This window comes from Littorina saxatilis, linkage group LG1, assembly GCF_037325665.1.
Source record: "Littorina saxatilis isolate snail1 linkage group LG1, US_GU_Lsax_2.0, whole genome shotgun sequence".
Taxonomy (NCBI): Eukaryota; Metazoa; Mollusca; class Gastropoda; order Littorinimorpha; family Littorinidae; genus Littorina; species Littorina saxatilis.
Window position 1 is genome coordinate 59,307,759 of NC_090245.1, and position 20,700 is coordinate 59,328,458.

At 39.5% G+C, this 20,700-nt stretch overlaps 1 protein-coding gene and 2 long non-coding RNA genes across 4 annotated transcripts in view; 2 read left to right on the forward strand and 1 right to left on the reverse strand.

The window, feature by feature from the left end:
• Positions 1-5,804: 5,804 nt before the first annotated feature.
• LOC138975520 (uncharacterized) lies at positions 5,805-11,603 on the forward strand. 2 transcript variants are annotated; one of them, XR_011458669.1, is made up of 6 exons: positions 5,805-6,016; positions 6,568-6,652; positions 6,815-6,884; positions 7,543-7,621; positions 10,050-10,111; positions 11,114-11,603. It is a non-coding gene; the product is annotated as an uncharacterized lncRNA (long non-coding RNA). The 2 variants fall into 2 exon arrangements; XR_011458667.1 differs by having other exon boundaries at positions 6,815-7,621.
• Positions 9,492-14,423, reverse strand: LOC138975529 (uncharacterized). The gene is made up of 3 exons (XR_011458672.1): positions 13,899-14,423; positions 13,162-13,284; positions 9,492-10,496 (listed from the first exon to the last, which is right to left on the reverse strand). It is a non-coding gene; the product is annotated as an uncharacterized lncRNA (long non-coding RNA).
• A 966-nt stretch (positions 14,424-15,389) lies between these two features.
• The window catches only part of LOC138975540 (uncharacterized), a 40,044-nt gene continuing 34,733 nt past the window's right edge, over positions 15,390-20,700 (forward strand). Inside the window, exon 1 of the mRNA XM_070348260.1 lies at positions 15,390-15,612. Within this exon, the coding sequence (XP_070204361.1) occupies positions 15,402-15,612 (211 nt within the window). The 5' untranslated portion in view covers positions 15,390-15,401. The remainder of the gene's footprint in view (positions 15,613-20,700) is intronic.

A 20,700-nucleotide genomic window follows, 5' to 3' on the forward strand; every position in this document is an offset into this window, starting at 1 on the left:
GCAATCCTAATGCTATTATGTGCTCCACGATGCGATAATATTAGGGTAGCGTAACAACAGTTCTGAAAGAGCTCGGGTACCTGTTTGAATTATCCTTTGAATATGTTCAAGCAAGTGCGCGTCTGGCAAAATTTCTCATTTCTCATTTCTCATTTCTCATTACTTTATTGTCCCATCGCTGGGAAATTCGGGTCGCTTCCTCCCAGTGGAAAGCTAGCAGCAACGGAGTCGCGCTACCCAGGTGTCTGCGTGTTTAGGTGTATTCAGCCACCTGCACTTATGGCAGAATGACCAAGGTCTTTTACGTGCCATTGTGATGACACGGGGGTGGGACATGGCTTCCGTCTCTGGGTCTGCACATAAAGTTGACCCGTGTCCGTCCCGGCCCGAATTCGAACCTGCGACCTTTCGATCACAAGTCCAGTGCTCTACCAACTGAGCTACCGGGCCCTCCTAGGTTGGGAGATATTTCCATTTTTTTCCATTTTCATTTCTATAACTAAACGTGTGTGTGTGTGTGTGTGTGTGTGTGTGTGTGTGTGTGTGTGTGTGTGTGTGTGTGTGTGTGTGTGTGTGTGTATGTTTGTAGGCGCAGGTGTGTGGGTGTGTGTCTGCCTGCCTGTCTTTGTCTCTTAGACCCTCTTCAGCAAATACCAGAAACCTGTCTAATGTCAGATATCAAACTTCACCTTTTAATTTGGCATAAACAGCGCGTTTAGTAAAACTGAGAAGTTCTAAAATGCGTTTCTAGCTTGAGAGCTTCAGTTCCGCGTCCACACAAAGTTTGCTCAAAAAGAAGAGCTTGTATAACGCGGAATACCACCACCACCTCCACCATCTCCCCCCCCCCACCAACCTCCCCCCGCTTCTTCCCCTCTTGCTTAGTGAGTTTATTAATGCAGAAACATGCTACTTAATGAAGTGTGCCGCATTCCGACTGGTTGTCGCTTGACACAAATACGAAATTGCCAGCACGCAGTATTTGACAAAATGAATAAGGAGACAACTACACATATGTTATGTTAGATGATCTACTGTTGATAAGACGCAATACGGAAAGTGACACAGAAAAAGAATAAAAAGAGAGTAGAAAGACTTCCGATTTTACATGAAACTGAAGAGTTAAAAGACGTAGGACTGAATGATTGCAGTGGTGGTGGTGCAGATGACGGTGGTGCTAGCATTGTCAGCGGTGGAGAGCTGTCCAAGAACAAACTAGCCAACACTGATGTGACATGTGGCTTAAGCCTCCGTGTGTGTGTGTGTGTGTGTGTGTGTGTGTGCGTGTGCGTGTGTGTGTGTGTGTGTGTGTGTATGTGTATGTGTGTGTGAATGAATGCAAATGCGCTAGTACGCTGTCATACAGGAATCAAACACAACTCCAAATGTAAGTTCCCTCCACTGTATTAATCAGTTATGACAGCATACACACAAATACACACAATCATGAACATAAAGGTTAGATACTCAAAAAATTCGGTACTCACAGTTTTGTAGCAAAAACAACTAGAGATGACAATCTCGTACAATTGCGCTATCAAAACTCTCTACTCTTCAATCAGGTAAAGAAATACAACCAGTCCGTAACCTCATAGGCGCACGATATCTATTTTAAGTGTAACAAGTTCAAGTTCAAGTTCAAGTTGTATTAGTCCATAACCCATGGGGGCATTTTGAACAATAAATACAATCAATACAATCATGATATATGCTAATATAATAAATAAATTAAAAAAATAAAAAAATAATAAAAAAATTATGAAAAACTGTTACAAATTCTATTAATAAAGTCCAAAATATTCTTTAGCAATTTCTTTTTCTTAGTAGCAAACAACTTTTTAAATTTAAGTGCATTAGGTTTTTTCCAATAGTAAGGTGGTAACAACTCAGCTCTTTCTTCTTTGAAAAAATCACAGACAAATAAATAATGGAATTCATCACCTATGTCATGCGATACACATTTGGTGCAAGTTCTTTCTGACCTCGGGATGTTAAGATAACGTTCTTTCTGTACAGGCAAATTGTTGTTTAATGTTCTAAACTTCATCATTGAAACACATTGCTGATATGGCAGGTGTGTGACGTAGTCTTCACATGCAAAAATATCTTTGAACATTCGATAATTCCAAAACATATTTTTTGTTCCAATTTCTGTAAACCATTTATGGATATACTGGTCATACAAGCTTCTTTTTACTTTCTTTTTAAACCATGTGCTTGAGTATTGAATATTTTCTTGAGAAGTCCAAAGGCCAGAGAGACCAATTTCATTTAAGGTTTTTTCAATGAAACATAAGTACTTGGATTCAATCATCTTGTTGATATACAATTTATAAGTAAAGCAATACACAATACTTGAAAATTTATTTTTATGAATAGGACTAATCAGTTTATACCAATAGCAAAGCATTCTACATTTCATATTAACATCTAGTGGATATCTTCCAAGTTCACCAAATATCATAGCATTTGGAGTTGATTTTATTAGTTTGAAAACAATTTTATAAAAACGCAATTGAAGTTTAGTAGCAAGTTCACAGGAACCAAAACCCCATACTTCACATCCATACAATAAAATTGGAGTAACGACTCACGGCTCTTGTATAGTCAAAAATCACCGTCTACTCTGTCCACTAAATATTCTGTATCTCTTAAGTAATCAAGTTCTTGTAGACCTATTTTAATTCTGGTCCTACACAGAATCACACAACTTCTATAGCCGTACACTAGGAAATGTATTTACTACGAAATCCTTTTACTGGCGACCTCGGTCTACGCAGTAACTATCGCCCAGTGACCTCTAGGGTCCAACTATACGGACACAAAATAACCGTGCTCTAGCGTCTATAAATTCCGTCGAATCTCCGCTAGGCGAGCCAATAGGTAAGATAATTACGGCGACTTCTCAGATCATTGGTGCCGTCATCTGGTCGCTACCTTCCTGTCTGACCGGTTATACGACGCACTGCACAACATAAATAGCGGACATCTTGTCTTAGATATCTGTCTGCTATGTTTAAAGTTACAGTGTTAGTCGATTCAACTTATGCGATAAACATTAACGATACTCAAATGCTTATTCCATTTACCTGTTAAGTGCTCTACTCGGGCTTCCTTTCTCCCGGTCGATTCTCGTGACAACCCCTCCCTGTCGCTGGACAGTGGTTAAGTGCAACGCTAACTTCGTTGCGATTTACAAAGTCAACTCTCTCGGTGAGTGAGTTGAATTTACAATCCGTGCGCCACACAATTTTCTACGTCACTCTGCTATCCCTGGTTAGCGCTCTCCAAGCGTGGAGGCTATCACTATCAACTTTGCCTGTCAATGTTATTCGTGATTTCTTTCACAGTGTGTGTGTGCGTGCGTGCGTGTGCGTGCGTGCGCGCGTGCTTGTGTGTGTATGTGCCTGCGCGTGTGTGTGTGAGAGCATGCGAGTGTGTCTGTGTGATGCTTCTCTCTCTCTCTCTCTCTCTCTCTCTCTCTCTCTCTCTCTCTCTCTCTCTCTCTCTCTCTCTCTCTCTCTCTTTCTCTCTCTCTCTCACTTTTTGTGTAAATTTTCTCTCCCTCAGTTCTGAAAATTAATCGAGCGCATCTCTGTTTGATTGTCTATGTCACTGTGTTTCTGTAATCGTGTCTCAGTGTACCCGTGTGAGGACGCGTATATGTGTGTGTATATTTGCATACATAAGTGCGTGTGTGTGTGTGTGTGTGTGTGTGTGTGTGTGTGTGTGTGTGTGTGTGTGTGTGTACGTGCGTGCGTGCGTGCGTGCCTGAGTGAGTCAGTGAGTGAGTGAGTGTTTGCGTGTGTATGTGTGAGTGTGTGCGCCTGTGATGCGGCCGTGCGAGCGTGCGTCTGTAGGTACGTGTTTGTGTGTGTGAGTGTGTGTGTGTGTGTGTGTGTGTGTGTGTGTGTGTGTGTGTGTGTGTGGTTGTGTGGGAGTGTTTGTATGTGTGTGAGTGTTTGTATGTGTGTGTGTGTGTGTGTGTGTGTGCGTGTGAGTGTCTGTGTGTCTGTCTGTGTGTATGTCTGTGTCTGTGACAGTCTGCTTGTGTCTGGGTGGATCTGTGTGTGTTTGTGTGTCTGTCGGTCTGTCTGTCTGTGTTTTGTATCTGTATGTCTGATGTAATACACATTTTGGGTTTTAAATGTAGTAAGGACAGGTTGCAAGACTAGGCTGTGGCTTAAACGTTTATCCTTATAAGTATTACAGATAAATCAATCAATCAATTAAATCATGTATCAATCAATTAACCAATTCTGTGTCTTTGCGCTCGCCCACACCCACCCACCCCCCACCCACACACACGAACACACACACACACACACACACGCGCACACACACACACACACACATATACACACACACACACACACACGCACACACACTGCAGAGAATTTGCATGATGCGTTGAATATCTCCCGACTAACTTGTTCGTCTAGTAAAACACCCTCAGAGTATTGAACACTAATCGGTCAATCCGATTACAGATATGGCAACTAAGCCCACTAAATATTCTGCACACTTTCCGCAAGTCACCACTCAGAATGGTGCGGTTGCATTCCCATTGTATACTGCAATTGCACTATTCTGTAAACCTTCCACTCCTCTTCGAGAACGCGTCAGGTCGTATCCAAGAAAAAACAAGTCGCGTAAGGCGAAAATACAACATTTAGTCAAGCTGTCGAACTCACAGAATGAAACTGAACGCAATGCAATTTTTCAGCAAGACCGTATACTCGTAGCATCGTAAGTCCACCGCTCGTGGCAAAGGCAGGGAAATTGACAAGAAGAGCGGGGTAGTAGTTGCCCTGAGAAGGATAGCACGCTTTTCTGTACCTCTCTTCGTTTTAACTTTCCGAGTGTGTTTTTAATCCAAACATATCATATCTATATGTTTTTGGAATCAGGAACGTACAAGGAATAAGATGAAAGTGTTTTTAAATTGATTTCGAAAATTTAATTTTGATCATAATTTTTATATTTTTTAATTTTCAGAGCTTGTTTTTAATCCAAATATAACATATTTATATGTTTTTGGAATCAGAAAATGATGAAGAATAAGATGAACGTAAATTTGGATCGTTTTATAAAAACCTTTTTTTTGTTTACAATTTTCAGATTTTTAATGACCAAAGTCATTAATTAATTTTTAAGCCACCAAGCCAAGTCCGGCCTTTGTCGAAGATTGCTTGGCCAAAATTTCAATCAAATTGATCGAAAAATGAGGGTGTGACAGTGCCGCCTCAACTTTTACAAAAAGCCGGATATGACGTCATCAAAGGTATTTATCGAAAAAAAGAAAAAAAGTCCGGGGATATCATTCCCAGGAACTCTCATGTCAAATTTCATAAAGATCGGTCCAGTAGTTTGGTCTGAATCGTTCTACACACACACACGCACGCATGCACGCACGCACACACACACACACACACACACACACACACACACACACACACACACACACACACACACACACACACACACACACACGACGACCCTCGTCTCGATTCCCTCGCTATGTTAAAACATTTAGTCAAAACTTAAAGTGTAACTAAACAAGCAAAAAGGAAAAACGTCGTTCAGCAACCTTTACACTTTGATATGAAGAAGGGCCTCATATACTGTCGAACTGCGAAAAAAAAAATTTTTTCTCTCACTCGGACACTGTTTGACGGACATGTGAAGTGCGCGCCAGGAACGACAATCTTCTTAGTTTACCTGATTAATGCCCTTAATTTTTGGTTCTGGTACTTTCAGTTCCGGCTGTTGTCATCAATCTACCAAAATAAAAGATCAAACGGAGTTTTCGATTTTTATTTCATGGTTCAGAAAAATATTGCTTATTTTCTGAAGTCAACCGTTTTAGCGAATCTTTCTTTGATTCTTAAAAGTCATTTCAGATTTTTGAAAAATAGTTAACGGTTAGTAATTACCAATACATCGTAAACAAACATATCGATTGGTTTTGGTAAGAAGACACAAGTGCGATGAATGTGGTACCAGTATTTTTGTGGTAAGTAAGGATGCATTTCTTTGCTGTAAGCACATTTACAATGCACATTTAATCTGTTTAGCAACATAAACGAAAGCATGGTACAGTGCCGCTTGTTTGTGGTCTATCTTTTCGCGGCAGATGCGTAACAATTAGGGTCTCAGTTGGAAAAAGCTGCTCGGAACCAGAGCAGATTTGGCTTGGGTTCTTTGAGTGTGAATGATCGACGAGTGGCTTGACATTTTTAACGAATCATTACTGTAGTCTACTTGAAACCATCATCTGTTTCTGAATTTGTCATTAGTTATGATTGAGCAGTCTCATACGTCATAGGAATCGTCCATAAAATGTTAAACCGAAAAAGGGCAGACGATTCTGAATCACACAGGCTGGTGTACAAAATCAGATCTAAAACGATATTTTGAACTGCGACGTCTGCGTAAATGCCCTGTAACAAAATACCTTGTCCTGGTCATGTGTATACACATCAGCTTCTATTGGGAAGATCAGTATTTTATATTAATCACAAATACAAGATTAGAAATAGTTCTGAAGATCGCCTTTGATTTCAGTTTCAGCGGCAAACTAGCAGATCTGTCCAAACCGGCATCGTTTCATGGTTGAAACTTGAATAATCCCAAATAGATCTGAGTGGGGGTAAGTTTTATAGTATTTAATTTTTTTACGGCAGTTTTATTTAAAGATAGTGTAGTGGATGTCTCTGGTGAAGACTACAGTTATATGAATTTTTTTGTTGTAATATTAAAATGATTGTTCTTTATTTACACAATTGAATAATTTGTATTTATTTGTTTGCAGATGACGGCATACTGAGTGCTCCAAGAACATACGCCTGCTGGCATTTTGTGTCTTTTCTGAAGACGTCGAGGCAAGCAGAAGTCACGGTCCTGGCCACACACACACAATGACATGAACAAGAAATGATATTTTTTCATGGGCATATCCAGTATTAAAACTTTATTACCATGCAAACGCAACGATAAGAATTTAGAGAAGGTCATCGGTCACACACACACACACACACACACTGGGCGGATCCGGCCTTTGTATTCTAAGTGACGATTTTGGAAAGAAGTTGGCTAATTAGTTTGCTCAGGTTGCGCCAGATCTATCAGTTGTCCTTGTTGTGATTCAAATTTTTCTTCTTAATATATTTACTTTTTTGGAAGGTGTATTAGGGGATGTTTCTTGGCTCGGATTGATCCATTTTCCTTGTTTTTATCAACATTTGTCGGACCCCCCCCCCCCCCCCCCCCCCAAGGAGGTTGAACGCTTCGCGTCTTCAACTAAACGCTTCGCGTCGTCAAATTGTCCCTGAAAGAAATTTGGAATCTCCCCCTTAAAAATGATGTGATCCGCCCCTGCACACACACAAACACACACAAATAGAGAAGTAATAAATGGATACAGTTTTTCTTTATTTAAATTACAATCAGATGTGGTCGTAGAACAGGCACTGTAAACAAACCCTAGCATGATATACCACTTGTGTGATGTTTCGGTCAATATCTTTATTTTCCTTTCAGAAATACATTGGCGTTTTGAATGTCAAGGGAAGTGATACAAATGCTGCAGCGGGCTATCAAGAACGCGAAGGCAAACAAGGTAAATACCTACTTCTGACATTAGTTTACTTATTAACTGGCCATTATCTCCCCAGTCACTCCCCAGAAACTGGCCATTTGCATGGGTTTGCAAAAAAATTCTCAAAAATAAACAAAACAAGATGCAGCCTTCAAACTCATAGGTTTTATTGTGAATATATTGCTAAAACATATGCCAAAGTTTGGTTTCATTGTTGTGAAAAAAATAAAAATATGATGTCCAGAATTTATGGGTATATTTTACGCAATACGAACAAGGTTAGGGGCTATGTATTTGGACTTAGAAGCATTTTTTCTTATGAAGGCTCTGTTTGCAACAAAACTGTTTCTGTTTACTTGTATGAAGATTGTGCTTACACAAAAACATAACAAATACAAACTGATTTTCCATTTGGTGGTCATGTAAGCATTGTGAACATGTCCGAAAAATCTGATCACACACCATGTGGTCGACATGCAGACCTAAACGGCCAGTGTATGGTGGCAGAGTTGGAAAATAGGAAAATATGCCAATCCTTCATCAAAAACCGAAGAAAATCGTCATTGTAATAAGTTTGCTTTATTCTAAATCAAACGACTAGGATAGATGACAGACACAACGACAAACACATTCAATTCTATGTAAAACATACACAATGCTCACGTTAACAAGCTGGCCATAACAATGTGCCCATCGTGCATGAAGTGTGGCTTTGGTCGGATCAGTAGCCGTGCTTTGTCTGCGATACTAAACATGAAATTTTGTTAAAGCGACGATTTAGCAATGTTGTTGTTGCTGCTGCTGCTGTCTGTTCTTGTCACGACATCTCGTTTTTTTCCCTCCTGATTCTGAGAAGAAGCTGTTTAATTGTGATATCAGGCCTAGGAACCCCTGATTTTCACTTGGAGCATTCTCAAAGAAACTTAGCGTATGTTAAGAAAAATGAGTGTTCTCCACACTTTGTCTTTTGTTGTTCGTTGTCGTTGCATGTCTACCGTTCCACAGCCACCTACTATAGCTGATGGGGTCTATGTCGACCAAAAGAATGGGATTCACTGTAGGTCGAGTTCCTGTAGGTGGATTCTCTGTATACCTAAGACTTTAAAATTGGCAATCTTGTATACAGGGAATACCACAGGGTGTAGTTCCTGTAGCGTTTTGCTAATATCAATGAAAGTCACGCGATGCTTAGCGACATCGTTAGAATTTGATGTTTTTCGATCTTTTTTTTTATATTTCTTAGAAATTCGAGTATGGTTTGCAAGTTTTATTGAAAAACTGCACCCTGTGGGATTCCCTGTATACTAGATTGCCAATTTTAAAGTCTTAGGTATAGAGGGAATCCACCTACAGGAACTCGACCTACAGAGAATACCACTCTTTTGGTCGACATAGACCCCATCAGCCCTACTATAAGCAGGGCCGGACTAGGCGAAGAGGAGGGGGGGGGGGTTGCCAGTGGTGGCCCAGGGGGATGTCCCCCCTGGCGGCAGGGGCGGATCAGTTCATTTTATGACTGGTTTTTTTCAAAAGTATATTGTGAAGATATGGGTGTGAAGGCGCGAAGCGCCGAGCCGACGGCGCGAAGCGCCTAGCTTGCTAGGGGGGTCCGGGGGCATGCCCCCCCCGGAACATTTTGAAAAAAAGGATGCAAAATGGTGCAATCTGGTGCATTCTGAGGATGATCATTACCAGTTTCAGGCAGCAGATTTTGTCACTGATTAATACCCCAAAAATTGAAACTCAATGTAAAATAAAGAAATGCATATTACCTCATTCAATATTTTTATTTTTTGGCTGGGGGGGGGTCCGGAAACCCTAGAACCCACCCCCCCCCCCCCCCCCTGAAGCTGACGTGTAGGTCATATTCTGAGATAGAAAAATGGTCGCTCCTTGCATGAAACGGCATAAAATAAGCAATAATAAAAAAAAAATTAAATAAGTAAGGTACATGTTTAGGCTAGGGGGGGGGGGGGGGGTTGCGCAACCCCCATAACCCCCCCGGTAGTCCGGCCCTGATAAGTGCAAGTGTTAAATAACGTATTCAGGCATGAAAATTCTCCGTATTTTCCGTATTTCTGAAAAGAATAAACCGTATTTTTTTTAATTTTCCGTATTTTTCCTTTTTTAAAATTTTTTTTAAATTTTTTAATTTTTTTAATTTTTTTTTTTAAATTTTTTTTTTTTTTTTTTTTTTTTTTTTTTTCCTAGTCATAGTTATAGTAAAATAGTTTTGGGGCCATGTTTGAATCCAATTTTAAGGCTCAGATAGCCCCAGATTGCACCAAATTGCACCCTTGAAAAAAAAAAATTCCGGGGGGGGCATGCCCACGGACCCCCCTAGAAGTCTTGGCGCTTCGCGCCTGCGAAACTTGGCGCTACGCGCCGGCGAAACTTGGCGCTATGCGCCTTCGAATTTTGTTTTCAGTATTGTTTTTTCCTTTATCAGTTTTCATGCCTGGTATTTCCACAAAAGACTGCTTGCAGAGAATCATGTGATGCCAATGACAGGTAAGGACATGTGGTAATACATACTACGTTTTGGAACCAGGGAAAATGCAGCACAAATTATTTATCAACCAAATTGATTGACTTGTGCACCACGACAAAAGTTTTCTTTGATCCATAAAAGGTCTTTTGCCAGAAAAATTGCTCTGAACATCAAGTACCCTGCAAGGTGTCACACATTTACATTATTGAAATAAAAAGAAAACACACCAGTAACCAGGTTAGGTACTTAATATCTATAATCAATATCTCGGCACGTTACTGCCTTCTTCGGGATGGTAAGCTGAACATTATTGAACAAAATAATCGGTTTAGATTGTATACTTTGATTCCTGAACGAAGAAGCAGAGGTACTGCATACAACTAGGACTGTAATATCAGCTTTTGCCTGAAACACACACACATACACTTATAAAATTAATGCAATTTCATTGTATGAAGTCAGAACAATCACTAACTTACATAGTTGGTCACACAATTACCCATCACTGAACAATAAATCGAAGTCGGGTGGATTCAATGACTAAAGCAGTAAAGGCTTTGAAAAAACCCTCATCACAAAACATCCCCCCCCCCCAAAAAAAAAAAAAAATTAAATAAATAAATGAAATAAAACAGGTTGTGTATATAGCGCAGTAAACACCATGCAGGTACAAGCAAAGATTTGACAGTGATTATCCTTGTTTTATATAGCACACATTTTCTAGTTTTGATCTCTCTCTCTCTCTCTCTCTCTCTCTCTCTCTCTCTCTCTCTCTCTCTCTCTCTCTCTCTCTCTCTCTCTGGAAAGTAATTTATTGACCTGTGGGTTATTTGCGTTTGTATACACATTGGTGATTCGTAAACTATGTTGAAAGAGATTGTCAAACAATATTATATGGGGTGTTTAAAAAAAAAATGTATATCAACAAAATCTGTCATTATTATCAGGCACACAGTTTTAACAAAGCTATGTCACGGAATGCAACATAAGTGGCTTAAAAAGTCGTGTTTTTGTGTGTGCAGGATATTCGCTAGGACAGGACCTCAAGCTGAACCAGCACAACAGCGATGCATTCTTCCATGGCTTCCACAAAAGTCTTTCACCTATAGCGGGCATTGCATACAGATAAATTCTTTAGACCAATTATACCTCTGTTCCCATGTTAAACATGGAATAATTCTGGACAAATGCGAGGACGTTAGCTTTTTTTTATTTTATTTTTTTTATCATTTTACTTATCATTAAAACTTGTTTAGATTTCGATTCGTAAACCATTTACAGTAATCCTTTGTTTTTTAACTTTGTTCATCTTACCACAGTCACTTCGTTGTTTAGATTTATTGTTAAATTTTTTACCATTATGCAGGAAAAATGTAGAATAAAACCAGGAGAGCTTTCGGTAGAAGATATTTCCTGTGTCAAAAGTTAATGCTTATTCTGATTGATGGGTGCTCCAAACTAAGTTATTTTGACTGCCTTATTCGAATTCATTTCCAAGACAGGGCTGAGAAGTGGAGAAGCTTAGGAGAATATCGTAAAAATTGTCTGGGTGTTTATGCAAAACTTTCGAATATGTCAGATTTTACTTTAGAGATTTTAAATACTGTTAACTGACAGAAATGCTATAACTTCTACACCAATTGACTGGATAACTTCATATTCAGCATACTTAAACTTGATTTTATGCATGTGCAGTTCACAAAGTGGCAAATTTGTAGGTTGAATTATCTAACTTTTGCATCACCAATGACACCAACGCTTTCGTGTCTGAGGATTGCCCTGAACCTAGCTGTAACTGCATGCTTTCTTCAGGTCATCGATAGCCTGGGGGTTGAAGGGGATGTTTTTACATACTCAGACAATCAAAATAATCAAAAAGGTAAAAGCCTGAAGGGTTTAAATTAGGTAAAAATGGCTACCGCTCAATGTCAAAACTCGTTCTGTTTAGTCGACCCCCGAATTTGGAGAAAAAAATTAAAATTGCACAAAAGTCAGACCATTCAATTTACAAAATTGCCACTTACTGGAAAGGCAGAACATAAACTGAAGATAATGAATACCATATATAAAATAATTGGTTCAACAGATGCAGAAGTAATTTGTATGGTTGTGGGTGTCCTTTTTAGGGGGGTCAACCCTGTAGAAGAGACGATTTTCTTTAATTATCAATCCGTAATATATTGTTTGTTATGCATACAAGATTAACATTGACAAATACTTCAAGACTCCTCATTGATCTTAAGAAATGTTGTGGTTTTTTTTGTTACTGACTGATTCACTTTCTATTCACTTTACTCTACATAAGTCACGACAAGAAAAGCAAGGGAGGTAATTTCTTCGGAAGAGGTAATTCTCTCCCCTCAGAACGATTGTTGTAGTTTGTTTGATTTTGTTCCCTTCTAATAAGTATTATTTAAAATAGATCTTTACATCTTGATGTGAAAGGCGCAGTACCCCCCTCCCCCCAGGATGTTAAATTCTAGGTTGTGTCCATGTAAAATCCTGATCCTAGTCAAGATCCGAGTTGGTTTTTCATGCAACTGTGCCTCTTTATGCCACTCAATTAGACATACTTTGCAATCCATAATTGCACGAAACTAAGTACAGGAAATACGTTGTTGTCGTGTTTTTAATATTACATAATGAAATAAAAAATGTCACAACTGGTTTCGTGTTGGGCTTTCTCTCTCTGTCTGAATCTCATAATTACTTACTTCTGAGGCCTGAAATGTGTTGCAGGCATTGTTCAGCTTACATTTATTGTTACAATTTTTGTGGATATGTTATTAAGTGTGTCTGTGTTTCTATCATTCGTTATCAGTGTGGTTAAAAAAAAAGCACACGTCAAAGTAATTTACCCTTCATCATTATCAAAACATGCAGATACAGGTAATAAATATTTGTGATACTTTAAACAAATACAATGTTTGTTTGTTGCGTTTTTTCTTTTTTTCAGAGCAAACACACATCGTATTTGTTCAAACGTGTATATTCTGCACTTTCTAATACCCTGCATGGATCTCCAAATCAAGAATAATGAAAAGGCGTCTAATAGCCCTGCAGCACTCACACGAACATGATAGAAGCTTGCATGCATGCACCCAGGCTCGCTGTCTTCGGCTAAAAGAGCTTCCGTTGGATCTTCGCTCAGACAAATGTAGCTGTCTTGTCCACTTGCTCCTGTCGCATAGATCTGCAATGTGCAACATCGTCTTTGATTAATAAGTCTGAGGCACAGACAAACACACACGCGCGCACACATTTGCGAGAGAATGCACGTCAGTCTATTCAATCAAACAGTATAAAAACATACCACAGACGTGGTGGTGGGAACTGGACATTCGCCGTATAACAAAATCAAGAGATTCATTTGTGTGTGTATGTTTAATCAAAAGTTCATCTTGCGCACATTCAGTCTATATTGTAACAGGACCCATCCCGTAAAAACTTCGAACAGATCTATTAAATTCTGAAATCCTTGACAAGTTTTTTTTCAATCATCTGTATCTGACCGAAGTAAAAAAAATCAAAAAATCAGCCAGTACACGCATCTACCCCCTTACACGACAATACATATGTGGCGAAAAAAGGAATCGAGAGGGGGGGAACAAGGAATAAATTAGATCCAGAAATAATTCCACTTCATCATTCCAAAATTCAAGTGTGAAGTGATCAGATACTGTGGTAAAGATACGTGCTTAGTATCACAAATGAAAATACAAGCCCTAGGGATTTAAATCAAGGAAAAAATTAAAGTTAAGGAAAGATCAACAGAAATGTCGAGAACATGTAAAATATTGTACTTACAATCTGTTTCAGCATGCTCTTCGAATAATAATCTCCCAGTCAGCCTCGTGCTTACGACTTCGACAGGATGTTGCCTCTCACGCTGAGCCAGTACATTTGGAGTGAATTCAAAGGCCAGAGATGCAGTACAAGCACATTAGTTAGATCCAATTCATTTACATTGCTACCTTGCCCAATTTATGGCTATTTCTGTTGGTAACATCACACATGTGGCAAGCAGTGCTTGTTGCCGACTCTGCTGGGACAGGCAGCAGACGATTTTATTTAGGAACCAAATTCTGATTGGTTAAAACATAAAACCGGAACTCAAAGTACCACTTGTTCTTTGGAAGTATCAAATCAAGAACAGATAAGCAGGTAAATCTGAAATGGGTTCAGCACTTTTAAAAAATCGTAGTAAATCAGAAAACACAGTAAACGTTGGAAAAATCGTCCAGTATCGCTTCTACAGGTCTATACTTGGACAAAACATAAAGCAATTCAGTAAAGCTGACACTTCAAAATGTCTGTTTAGTTACACTTTAACTAAATGTAAAAATGGAAGACCAAATTAACGTGTAAATGAATCGTACACAAGTGACTAAAATTTAGCTAAAAATTTAGACCAAGTTTTGAGGCGAGGCTTGCCTTTCCAAACGTTTTCAACAGTGTTGCATGTGGAGGATTGTATATAATTATTTTCACTTGATTCCGTTCGAACCCCGAGGTGCGAGTAGCTGTCTTTACACTGTGCGCCATTCTTTCAGCTCTTTTGTGAAAAAGGTAAGTCAACATTGTGACGGAAGTATCGGTGTATTTGTACAAGTAGGGTCTGTACTTTAGATGACTTCACCGTTGGTCCATACCTGTCACTTACAATGTGTCACCTACACATTTGCAAGGTATACATTACCACAGAGCGAGTAAGTTTGGGTCGAGTGTCCAGCTTTCACGCTGATTGACATGTTTTTGTGAAGTGGACAAACATTGGCCATTGCTGCTGCTGGGGGTGAAACTCTGTTAGGGCCCAGTCACTGAGTATGTGGCAAAATTATCTGGTCTTTGCGGGGTGTGAAGAAAGCAATGTCACATTCCACACGAGGCTGACGCATGTCTTTCAGGGGAGAATCCACGTACATTATTTTCAGCAATGCAGTTTTGTATATGGTTCTCCAGGCCACTCCAGCATGGACAAAATTGTTCAATGTAGCAGGAAATTGGGATGGAAAGATTACAAACTCACACAAGTTTTATATTCTTTTTTCTGTATATACTTAAGACAGGCAACACGTCAAATAGAGGGCACAGTCTCCTGACAAATGCCGAGGGGGAAGGGGGGGGGGGGGAGGGGTGTGTGAGGGGTTGGCGTTGGGAAGGGATCGGGATAGGGAATGGGGTTATGAAGTACTTCTTGTTTGGCAGTTCAAGGGGGGGGGGGGGGGAATTCTCCCTACACTTATTTCATGGTTTCTTATGTCTTTGTTGAGTTTCCTTCGAAGAGACGGGTAAACTCAGATCCTATCGATGATGAACGTTCGTATAAAGACATTATATTACCATCAACTAAGGTGTGTCACCTCTGTGCAGGACTTCTTGCTGTACAATCGGAAACCTTCAACACAAGTGGAAGAGGTCCAAAGCATTCTGCGCACAGCTGTGTCCAAGTCAGCAGTAGCGGACAGGACTGGCCGCGCAGACTTGACCTCCATCCCTGTCGGCCCTGTGGGCAGCTACGGTAAGCGCTTGTTTTCTTATTTGGCAGTGATATATTCATGGTAAATTTCGTAGTTCGATTTTGTTTTCCTTTCTTGTTATATTTCTCTGTCTGTCTAGCTGGCTGTCTCCATAAGTATGTCTGTCTGTCTGTCTGCCCGTCCATCCATTTGCCCTTCTCAGTATCAATCTGTCTGTCTGGCAGCTCATTATGTGTCGATGCTTCTGCTGCTGTTGTTGTTGTTGTTGTTGTTGTTGTTGTTGTTGTTGTTGTTGTTGTTGTTAGGTGGATTAATTCTTTACAGTAATAAGGACTCTTTTATGGAAAGGATTGGGTTATTAGAATGCTTTTCAACCAAGGAAGATATCTTCATTCAGGGCGACCGCAGATATAGAACTCTGACAGACAAGACACAGTTACCTTTCACTTCTTACTCCGCCCACTTTGTATTTTATTTTATTTTATTTTATTTTGTGTAATCCGTGGATTTGACAGTCAAGCCAACCTCAATCCACACGTGTCACAACACTCCAAGAGTCTTGATGGTGTAAGCTGAGAGTTTGTCTCAAGAGTAGCTGGATCCGTAAGTTGTTTGCACAGGCACCACTCGAGCTTCACCCACCGGCGCTAAGCAGGGCTAGTAGGTATCGTGATTTTAACACCTTGGAGTCTGAACGTATAAACTGTTTAAGTTTTACAAGCACTTTTCTGGAAGGTGGAAATACTGAGAAATGGTCAGTTGGACGGAGGTGGTTTTAAAATATATGTTTCTCACACCCCCCCCCCCCCCCACTCTCTCTCTGTCTGTCTGTCTCTCTCTGTCTCTCTCTCTGTCTCTGTCTCTGTGTGTGTCTCTCTCTCTCTGTCTCTCTCTGTCTCTGTCTCTGTCTGTCTCTCTCTCTCTGTCTCTCTGTCTCTGTCTCTGTCTGTCTGTCTGTCTGTCTGTCTGTCTGTCTGTCTGTCTGTCTCTCTCTCTCTCTCTCTCTCTCTCTCTCTCTCTCTTGGCTTGTGAAATGTCGCGAACATAGGATGGGGCAAAAAATGGGACGGCGGCAAAATGGGATTGCACCAAAATGGGATGTGGATCTAAAACCTACCCCACCTCTCAGCGTAGAGGCTCTAAACAAGAAAAATTAATAATAATAAAAGGCATGCATTACTTTGTGGAATGCGATATTTTTACATTTTTACATTTTTACAAATCGCGGTTTTAGGTTCGACGTGATTTGTAAAATGTTTTTACATTTTTACAAATCACGGGTTAACAACACACAATGTTTTTCATGAATTCCCTGCAGATCCGAATAATCCTTAACAAAACACAGTGGGCAAACCTATTACAGCACTATTTTGGAAATATAAATTCGGTTTCGAGCTTGTACAAAAACAATATTACCAGTTTAATGAACAAAACAAGATTAAGACTGTTGCCTTGTGGTAGCCTTCGTACTACATTCCATAAATATTCTGTTCTTAGAATGGGTAAATCCCATAGTGCAGATTTAACATAGCTCGTATTGTGTTAGAGAAATAGATTTCATTGACCTTTTATTCTATTCCTGTAACAAACAAAAATATTGGTAAAACAATCAACAAAAATTCTATCTTAACAAAGCAAACAACAATCTAATTTGTATAATTATTCATTGTTATTGTACATAATTCTGAATATTTACACTCAGATAGCAATTACTCTTCTTGTGCTTGCAAAATATGTGTCGGTGTGTATCGATATGGAACTCCATTAGAAACTAGACACATTTTTAGTTACGAAGAAAGGTTTGGGAACATAGAATCAAAGAAAAGAACAAGTTACAGAACAAAAAAGATTGGACCCGATGTCGGGGGGAAAAAAATCATCCCAAAACATGCAAACAAAACCACGACGACACTTATCTTAATTCCTGTCCAAAAGTGTTTTTTCCACGTGTATTTGATTTAAAAGGAGGTTTGAAGCCCCACACACATATGGGAAAGCCGAGGCTAATAATGGCGGCCACCATGTGCTATGTCCCAAACCCAAGTCGGGAATAACACATTAAAATACACATATTAATTCGCACGGACATTTACAAACATAAATATTCATTGTCACATACTCATTCATGCACCTGCCTGCGGGCATATAATGCAATGCATTTCCAAAACTATGATGACATTTGTGACCCTCCACCACGGAATGAGTCGCATGTCACCTTTGCATGATTTTCATATTATTACATTTTCATAAAGAGTTTTTTATGCTCTATCCAGTGGTGGAAACCGTTTTAGAAAAGAGCGAAAACTGTTTGAGTTATAAGCCTGTGACTAAGGTGACCCTCACACTGTTACCAGACACTCCCCGGACTTATATTAAGACTAGCGCAGAACCGCGCGAGGTGACATGCGACTCATTTCGTGGTGGAGGGTCACATTTGTTTTTCCTCCGATAAGAGAAAAATGTTTCTTATATCCGGAGTCTCCCGATAAGAAAAACCTCGAATGTAAGAAAGCAAAAATAATTTCTCCTGGACACTCTTATAAACCCTTTGTTCTTGACCTCACTGGGTGAAGGGTCATTCGCATCATTACGCACGAATTTGTGTGCATCACAATAATTATCAGTCTAGTGTTTCCTAGTGAATTATATTTATAGAGAAAATCTCGATAGCAATTTCAAGGAAAAGCTATATCCGCCACGAATAATGTAACAATTGTTACATTATTCGTTTTTGTTACATTATTCGTTGTATCACCCCACACCTTTCGCACACTTTCTCTACGACTGAACCGTTGACTGGTGCTTTTTGTGTTTAGCTGAACATACCAACGTTGTGTTCTTGTTGTCTGTCGTTTTGTGTTTTGTTGGAGATTTGCCTGACTCTGGAACATATGAACACGCGACTATAAGCTTATTTTGTTCCGTCGAGTTCTGGCGACAGGTGTTTGTCACTGTATCTGCTGGCTTGTGTATCTGTGTTTGGACAAAGGATAAGGGCGAAGGAAGAGGGGTTTGGGTTGGGGGAAAGAATGAAGTCGAGATTGAGTGATGGAGAGAGAGGGTTTCAGGAAGCGTGTTAAAGGGGCACATCTACCCAAATCATCGTTCAACATCGTTGGAAAATCACAAATAATTGTAGTTGCCTAATTTCTTTATGTAAATTGGTATACCTGTGTGACATTGAATGCTCTTTTTTGTAGAATTGTTATAAAGTGCCTTAACTGTTATGTATGTGCAGACAATTAATTATCTAATCAAATACAGGTTTTAAAAGGTGTGAAAATTACCTACACATTCTTTACTTTGACAATATTGACAACACCTCTCGCATGATGTTTTTGATATTTGGTGGTCATGACAAACAATGTAGTAGCTGGCTTCTGAACCTCCAGATTTGATATTGCTTTAGTTTTCTTGAAATTATGATTTTTTTTTCTGAAAAGCTGATCTTCGAATTATATTTGCAAAGAACAAAAAATCATAATTTATAACTTTATAACTTCCAACGGATGGAGTCCTTTCTACATTTGCAGCAACACCCCCGGCCCCCACCCCCACCCCCACCCTCCATCACCAATCACCTCTCACGTGGACAGAGCTATATTTGTGTGGTAGGGTTAAACTTCCAAAGTTTCGTATGTCGACACACGACTTCTCTGGGCAAGTTCAGGTGCATACGTACCAATTCAACGAAAATAAAAGTAATCCGATGTAGGATCGTAACAGAGCTGAAAGGAATGACGGACGCTTTTGTAAAAGATCATGTATAATGAAGTCCCTATCAAAGGCACATGCCTGGCATTACTAGAGGTGGAGTTTATACTTGTGTACGGTACTTTATTGTCATCTTTTGCTGTAGCCTGTTGAAGATGAACATTTAATTAAAAACGGAAGAGACGATGTTGTAGCTGGTGTTGTTGTTTTTATCTCCAGTTTTGTGACTTCGTAAATAAAATCTCCACATTGAAAGCATTCATTGACCCTTGCTTATTTTGAAACATTCATCAACAGTCGCATTTCGTGTTTTTACATTTAGTCAAGTTTTGACTAAATGTTTTAACATAGAGGGGGAATCGAGACGAGGGTCGTGGTGTATGTGTGTGTGTGTGTGTGTGTGTGTGTGTGTGTGTGTGTGTGTGTCTGTGTGTGTCTGTGCGTGTGTGTGTGTAGAGCGATTCAGACTAAACTACTGGACCGATCTTTATGAAATTTGACATGAGAGTTCCTGGGAATGATATCCCCGGACGTGTTTTTCTTTTTTTCGATAAATGTCTTTCATGACGTCATATCCGTTTTTTTGTAAAAGTTGAGGCGGTACTGTCACACCCTCATTTTTCAATCAAATTGATTGAAATTTTGGCCAAGCAATCTTCGACGAAGGCCAGACTTTGGTATTGCATTAATTTTCAGCTTGGTGGCTTAAAAATTAATTAATGACTTTGGTCATTAAAAATCTGAAAATTAATAAAACAAAAAAATTAAAAAACGATCCAAATTTACGTTCATCTTATTCTTCATTATTTCCTGATTCCAAAAACATATAAATATGTTATATTTGGATTAAAAACAAGCTCTGAAAAGTAAAAATATAAAAATTATGATCAAAATTAAATTTTCGAAGTCAATTTAAAAACACTTTCATCTTATTCCTTGTCGGTTCCTGATTCCAAAAACATATAGATATGATATATTTGGATTAAAAACACGCTCAGAAAGTTAAAACGAAGAGAGGTACAGAAAAGCGTGCTATCCTTCTCAGCGCAACTACTACCCCGCTCTTCTTGTCAATTTCACTGCCTTTGCCACAAGCGGTGGACTGACGATGCTACGAGTATACGGTCTTGCTGAAAAATTGCATTGCGTTCAGTTTCATTCTGTGAGTTCGACAGCTTGACTAAATGTTGTATTTTCGCCTTACGCGACTTGTTTCTTCTTCTTCTGCTCCTGCTATTTGATCCTACAAACACGAGCTGTACAATTGTTCGCTGCTTCATCCTGTGGTAAGAACCCTGATGTGTGCGCGGCTTCTGCATACATGTGTAAAGTATTCAGAGTTATTTGCGCATGTTTCACATCCGATTACCAGGTTCGAGTACCTGTTGTAATAATTATGGGTAGCAGCTAGGGTC